The following is a 7521-nucleotide window of genomic DNA, read 5'->3' as shown; positions in this document are numbered from 1 at the left end:
TCTGGGTCACCTTCCTTCAAAGCTGGAATTGGTTTCTGAGGTTTCTTAAGAACCTTAGAAAGTTTCCAGAAAGGTTTAGAATTTGGCTTGATTTGTTCAACCTCTTTCGCGAAATTTTCATTTCTTAAGAGTGTGAATCTATGCTTAATTTCTTTTTGTAGATCCTGATAGATACATTTCATAGCAGGATCACGAGAACGTTGATATTGACGTCTTCGAACATTCTTCAAGCGAATCAGAAGTTGAAGATCGTCGTCAATAATAGGAGTATTAAATTTTTTCTGTGTTGTTCTGTGTTCTGATAAATTTCTAGCATCAACTATAGATATACTTACATTTTGTAATGCCGTATCAATGTCAGCTTTATTTTGTAAATCAAGGTCATGATTAAAATTATTCTCAATATAAGTTTTGTACCTTTCCCAATTCGCTTTGTGATAATTGAACACTGAGCTAATGGGATTGGAAACAGCTTCTTGAGAAAGTGAAGAAGTTAGTGGAAGATGATCAGAATCAAAGTCAGCATGTGTAATCAATTCGCTACAAAGGTGACTTTGATCTGTCAAAACCAAATCAATTGTTGATGGATTCCTTACAGACGAATAGCACGTAGGACCATTCGGGAACAAAATTGAATAATAACCAGCAGAGCAAACATTAAAAAGTAGTTTACCGTTGAAATCGCTTTGAGCATTATTCCAGGCTCGGTGTTTGGCATTAAAATCACCGACTATGAAGAATTTCGACCGATTTCTTGTAAGTTTTTGTAAGCCTCCTCTCAAGAAATTAATTTGCTCGCCAGTACACTGAAAAGGCAAATAGGCTGCAGCAATAAAAATGATACCAAGATCAGTTTCAACTTCGATACCCAAACTCTCGATCACCTTGGTGTCAAGAGATGGCGTAACGGAATGTTTGATCCTGCGATTAACCGCTATTGCGATTCCTCCGCCGAATCCAACAATTCGATCAAATCGATGAATAACAAAATTAGAGTTACTCTTCAGTATAATATTTGGTTTTAAAAAAGTTTCGGTCACAACGGCGATATGCACATTATGTATCCTCAAGAAGTTGAAAAATTTGTCTTCGCACGTTTTTAATAAACAAGCATTCCAATTTAATAAATTTAAATGATTATTTAAAGTCATTGTTAAACTTTAATTTCATTACAATTTTGTTAGCAAATTCCCAACCCGCTTGAAACGCTTCAAACATGGAGGTAGAATTTAATATGGCAATCATCATAGGTAACATTGAGTCCTGCAGGTATTTTAATTTTTCTTCCTGTCGTGGCCTGATTTAAGGGCACTCCCCACATCGTGCGTGTGACTGTAAACACTAGTACCAATTACATATCTAGCTGCACATGTTTGAAATAATGGAAATTGTACCACTTCATTCTATATATACACTTATAAATTGTTTTGCACTTGTATTGAATGGTATAAAAGGGGAAGGGAAATATAAATCGCTTTCTTAGTAAAACAAAACCCATCGTTGTATTTTCATACCGAAACGCGCCCTTTTTTCGACGGTTCGCTATCGCTTTCGACCTCACAGAACCATATGGTCTTTCGAGCCGGATTCGCGAAGAGTTTCGTCGTGAACCGCGTTATCTCGATCATTTTCCGTGTCGTGTGCGTTGGCCCCGTTTCCTGCCGAACAGGCCATTATTGGTACTGCTAATCCGTGACACAGTGATCGTACAAAATCACACTGTGAGAACAAAGGTGTCTATAGTGAACTCTAGTGCGCGAATTTGATGACGATGGAAAAGCTCATTCGTGAGCGAAAATCACTTGAGCCGCGACTCAAACGCGTGACGGATTTAGTGCTAAAATTCAATCCAAAAACGGCTGAAGAAGTCGATGTGCAACCAGAATTGGACGCGCTCCATGATATTTGGGCTGTTTATTGTTCAGTGCACAAAAGAATCTTAGATGCTAGTGCGAACGTCGAAATGTATGATGATGCCATTGAGCGACTGTGCCAATTCGAAGAGGCGTATATCACGCTGAAAAATCGTCTATTGAAGATACTAAAAGTGATTGAAAATCGTGATAGCCTTGCAGAAATGCATTCGTCGTCCCAAAATGACGTTATAAATCAACTCGCTCAAAAACAGGCCGAGTTTCTTCGCATGATGACTGCTAGAATGGCGCCCGTATCTGGTGAAAATTCTGCAGCACCTAATTTTACTCCAGCGCAAATGCCGTCGTCAGACCTAAAGTTACCTCGAATGAATTTGCCTGTATTTTGCGGTAATTATCTCGAGTGGCTGTCCTTTATCGATCTATTCCAAAGCATGGTTGATCAAAATCCATCGCAAAAGGATAGTCAAAAATTATATTTCCTTAAGACTTATCTGTCTGGTGAGGCTGCTTCGCTCATTTCGCACCTCAAGATTGAAGACGCAAATTACGCGCCTGCTTCGCTAAAGCTGAGATCACGCTACGACAAGCCGCTCGAAATTGCTCACAAACACATTGAACGTTTTCTAAGCCAACCAGCCTTGACATCAGCATCTGCCCACGGCTTACGTTCATTGCACCACGTTTCAGACGAGGTCGCTCGAGCCCTTCAAGCCATGCACAGGGAGGATCGTGACACGTGGCTTCTATTCATTCTTGTAGAAAAATTGGATCATGAGACTAAGAGCTATGGTGTCAAAGGACGGCTGATATTCCAGAAGCGGAGATCACATTAAAATCTTTTCTCAACTTCATCGAATCACGTAGCTTTGCTCTGCAGTCGGCACACCCAGCAAGGCAACGGACGGCTGCTACCTACAAGCCTCCCGTGAAACCACAGTACAGAGGAGCCGCAACTTTCGTCGCCACCAATCCATCGTTAAATTGCGACGTCTGCGGAAAATCATCACATCCAATCTACCAATGCGGCAAGTTTATGCACATGAGCACCGAGGAAAGATTAGCTACTGTCAGCAAACAAAGATTATGTCGCAGTTGTTTGAGGAAGCACCTCGGTGAAACGTGCAAATCTGGAAACTGCAGAAAATGTGATTTACTCCACCATACCCTGCTGCACAACGCTCTTGAGCCACCAAATTTTCAACAAACTCCGTCAACATCGTACACTGCTTATGCTAGTGGTAATCCGGCCGCCCAATCGCTAATTTTGGCCCTTGATTTAGCCACTAATATTGATGCCTCCAATGTTCTGCTTGCCACTGTTGCCATCAACGTTTTGGACCACACGCTTGTCGCGCTGTTTTAGATTGCGCGTCCCAAATTAGCTTCATCAGCGAGAGCTTTTCTAACGAACTCGGCCTTGATCTGGTGGAAGCAGACATGGACTTAGAAAGAATATCATCCACTCCTGCACACGCAGACAAATGCGTGCAAATTGCCATTGCATCCCGCTGCTCAGACTATTACACTACCGTTCCATGTATGGTGCTAAATAGGATCACTAAAACACTATCTGTAAATCAAGCTAATATCGACGGTTGGCCAATTCCTTCCTCCATCAACCTTGCTGATCCTCTGTTTCATCGCCCTGGTAAGATCAACGTCCGCTCGGCATTGAACTTTTCTTTCAGCTGCTCGAACCTGGCAAAATCACCCTCAGCACCGATGACAGCTTCCCCACTTTGCAAAACACGAAATTAGGGTGGGTGGTTGCTGGTCGTTATCGAGATACCAGCGTTTTACCGCAGAGTAAAATTTCAACGTGTTTTTGACGTCAACTGATGCAATTGCGACGCTTTTGGGAGCTTGAGGAGTACGTTGAAACTTCATCTCATCTCAGTGAGGAGAAAAAACTGTGCGAAGAATATTTTCTCAAACATACCGTTCGGGATGCCAGCGAGAAGTTTACAGTTCGGCTACCATTTCTGCACCCACCGAGTCAACTTGGCGACTCGAGGCAAATGGCTGAGAAACGTTTGAGCCACATCGAGCGAAAATTACATCGAAACCCTCAACTCAAGCACGAATATCATGCTTTTTTTCGGGAGTACCTCGAACTCGGGCATATGACGCTTGCTGAGTGCCCAGCACCCAAAGATAGCGTATATCTCCCCCATCATTGTGTAGTCAAAGAAGCCAGTTCTACCACAAAATGTCGCGTCGTCTTTGACGCCTCAGCGAACACGACCAGCACTAAATCACTTAATGACGTGCTTATGGCCGGGCCCGTTCTACAAGACTCGTTGGTCAACGTTCTTCTTCGGTTTCGTTTGCCGGCATTTGTGGTCACCGGTGATATAAAACAAATGTATCGTATGGTTGAAATCCACGAAGCGGATCGTGACTTTCAACGGATCCTTTGGCGATGGTCGAGCGACGAGCCGGTAAGCGAGTATCCGCTGAATACTGTCATATACGGAACCAAAAGTGCATCGTATTTTTTTTTTTATTCATTTCGTTTATTTGATAGGCACAAATGCGTTAGCTTGGCGGTGCCAAATGCTTTTGTTTTTACATTTTAGATATCTTAAAACTAGGAGGTTACAACGTTGAAATATTTTTTTTACAAAGGAAAAGAAAGTTTACAGCTATCTTAAGACTAGAAATAAGATTCAATATACAAAAGAGGGCCAAAAGATTTTTTTATGAAAAAATTTAAAACAAGGGATTCACTTTGATATACAAGAGGGGGAGTAATAGTATTTTACGAAATATTTTACGGTTATCTTAAAACTAACAATATAGTTTAGTACACAAAAGGGGGAACAAATATTTATGAGAAATTTCACAGAAATCTTAAAACTAGGGATTCAATTCTATTTACAAGATGGAGGACAAGAGTTTCAATAAAGAGTAAAAATTATAGCTATCTTAAAACTAGGAATACAGAATACTAATTTGAATTTTTTAACTAAAACTTATGCTTGGTCAAGATATTCAAAGGGTGGCTTATTTCCGCATCAGTGTAGCAGCAGTTGTATCAAGGACAGGGGAGAGACAGGGAAAGAAGAGCAAAACTTGCAACTTTCGCTCGAACGGCTGGGGGGGGGGGAGGGAGATCAGCGTATCAAATTTGCGCCTCAGTCTAGTAAGTCGTCGAGTACCGGATTGGCGGATGGTATTCTTCGGACCCGCGGGGAATCCTTCAAAAGTCATCGGACCTCGAGTCGCTCTCGCTTCAGTTTCCTTCTATGCAGGCGTAGTGGTAAGGGCGATGGCGGTTACATAGTGGCACTCTGGAGCTGATCGGTTCCACAAGGCAGGAGGAAACTCTAAAAACGAGAAATAAAAGAGAGGGGCTAAATTGGGATATTTATCGTTTTTATGAAGGTATAAATAAGGGACATATAGGGGAAATCACGAGTTGCCAGCATATCTCGGACTGGTACATTGGGTGGTCTACCTCGGGCCCGAAGGGATTCCTTTAACTGAGACCTGGCGTCACAATACCCGGCGCACACCCAGACAACGTGTTCGATGTCGTGATAGCCCTCGTCACAAGCGCACAGACTACTCTCCGCAAGCCCAATACGCCGCAAATGCGCATCCATGGTGTAGTGATTGGACATAAGTCGGGACATTACACGAATAAAATCCCGACCCACATCCATCCCCCCGAACCAAGGCTTCGTTGGTACCTTTGGGATAATCGAATGTAGCCATCGTCCAAGTTCCCCATTGCTCCACGAGGTTTGCCAACTGTTGAGCGTCCTCTGACGACAAATACTAAAAAATTCGTTGAAGCAGATTGGTCTTTCGTATATGTCACCATTTAATGCGCCCACCTTTGCTAATGAGTCGGCCTTTTCATTGCCCGGGATAGAACAATGAGAGGGGACCCAAACAAGGTGCATCGTATTTGGCGACAAAATGCGTACAACAACTGTTGTAATCGCACAGACGACAGCATCCGACGGCGGTTGAGAAAGCAGAAAAGGGAACCTACGTGGACGATGTTCTAACTGGCGCTGATTCCGAAGAAGAAGCCATCCTACTACGACTGCAGTTATCAACGATTTTTGCCTCCGGTGGATTCTACTTGCGGAAGTGGGCATCAAACAGCGCAGCAGTGCTCGACGGTGTTCCAGCCGCCGATCTCGAAATGCAAACATCGATTGAAATCAACGATACACGCACTATCAAGGCCCTCGGCATCCACTGGCAGCCGTGCAGCGACCAGTTCCAGTTTTCAAACATACCGAACAAGATCTTTCAGCCCACTAAGTGGACCATGCTTTCTCAAATCGCCAGTATTTTCGACCCGCTTGGACTATTGGCCTCAATCGTCGTGAAAGCAAAGATGGTCATGCAACAATTGTGGGAGCTGAAGGTGACCTGGGATGAAACTCCCCCCGGTGAGTTAGTTCAACATTGGTTAGTGTTTGTGCAAAGCCTTTCTGATCTCAATTCATTGCAGGTACCTCGTCGAGTAATCGGCACGCAGGGAGCGTCGCGCTATTACCTGCACGGCTACAGTGATGAATCCGAGCGAGACATGGGAGCATGCGTCTACCAGGCATGGTAAAAGCGCCGAACGGTGCTGCACGGTGGCCACTTCCACCAATAAAGATGCCGCCGAGAGCATTGAAGTTGGCACGCCGTACCAGTGCTCAACAGCAGACACCAGTCGCCGATACCAAGGCACCGGTGTCGGTGCCAGTGCAACCACCGTGCTCTTTGCTTCGGCAAAGCACCGACCCGAGTGTTTCTGACTTCGGCAGGCACCGTAACCGAGGTGCATCTCACATCGGCAGGCACCGCAACCGAAGTGTTTCTGACATCGGCAGGCACCGTACCGAGTGTTTTTAATTTCGTAAAACACGGCAGCTTATATTTCGGTAGCGATTATCGTACTATTGCTGTCGCTTGGTAAGTGGCTCAAAGCAATTTGGTGCGTTCATATACATTAACGAGCTCGATACTTTGTGAAGAATCTGTAATACATTATACAGTAGGGGAGACTGAGGACACTTGATCCCCTTTTTTATTTTTCAGTCCAACTCCGTGGAATGATAAAAAACTATATATTTTTTGTAGTTCTATATTGCTTCTAAGGATGACTAATAATCATAAAAAAATTACGTGGATTATTTATTATACTGGACATGAGCTATGAGCATTTCTGGAAAACAACAAAAAAATGGAAAATTCTTAGGTTAGTGGAGACTCGATCCCTAATTTGGGGACACTTGATTCCTTTATGAAAACGTGTTTAAAAGAGCATGTAGGGTAATAAGCCTATTTTTGCCCTGTTTCTACTATCATCCTACCCATCTGATGCCTTGGGTTAGAGCAGCGTCTGCCATCTTTGCTCGACGCATTGACTCCAATGGTATTGCGATAATGGGGGTACTCGATTAGAGATTTTGCTGCGCTCAAACAGAAGATTTTCACCATTCTCAAGACAATTTTGTTATTATATTGGCTCTTAATAAGAGGCGAATGACCTTAACGTTAAAACCTCTATAATCGAAATAAAAAATGGACCTTAATAACAAATCAAAGAAGCTGAAATAATAAAATTATTATTGTAATAATGTGGTACCCTTCTTAATAGGGCAAAAACGGGTACATTACCCCATTCAAT

The 7521-nt window shown here is 43.1% G+C and overlaps 1 protein-coding gene across 1 annotated transcript; it reads left to right on the top strand.

Moving 5' to 3' along the window:
* Positions 1-3715: 3715 nt before the first annotated feature.
* Positions 3716-6459, top strand: LOC131696402 (uncharacterized). Its single transcript, XM_058984946.1, has 2 exons — positions 3716-4368; positions 5835-6459. Exons 1-2 carry the CDS (start codon positions 3716-3718, stop codon positions 6457-6459), a joined length of 1278 nt encoding a protein of 425 aa, XP_058840929.1.
* The last annotated feature ends 1062 nt before the right edge of the window (positions 6460-7521 follow it).

This window comes from Topomyia yanbarensis, chromosome 1, assembly GCF_030247195.1.
Source record: "Topomyia yanbarensis strain Yona2022 chromosome 1, ASM3024719v1, whole genome shotgun sequence".
Taxonomy (NCBI): Eukaryota; Metazoa; Arthropoda; class Insecta; order Diptera; family Culicidae; genus Topomyia; species Topomyia yanbarensis.
The sequence above is the reverse complement of the archived record's forward strand: the minus strand, read 5'-3'. Positions and strand labels throughout refer to the sequence as shown.

What these genes read in the sequence shown, in the direction of transcription:
- LOC131696402 (XM_058984946.1), top strand. Translation starts at nt 3,716, where the DNA reads ATGCAATTGCGACGCTTTTGGGAGCTTGAGGAGTACGTTGAAACTTCA. An exon ending in TACGGAACCAAAAGTGCATC is followed by an intron (nt 4,369 to 5,834) that starts GTATTTTTTTTT and finishes GTAATCGCACAG; the next exon opens with ACGACAGCATCCGACGGCGG.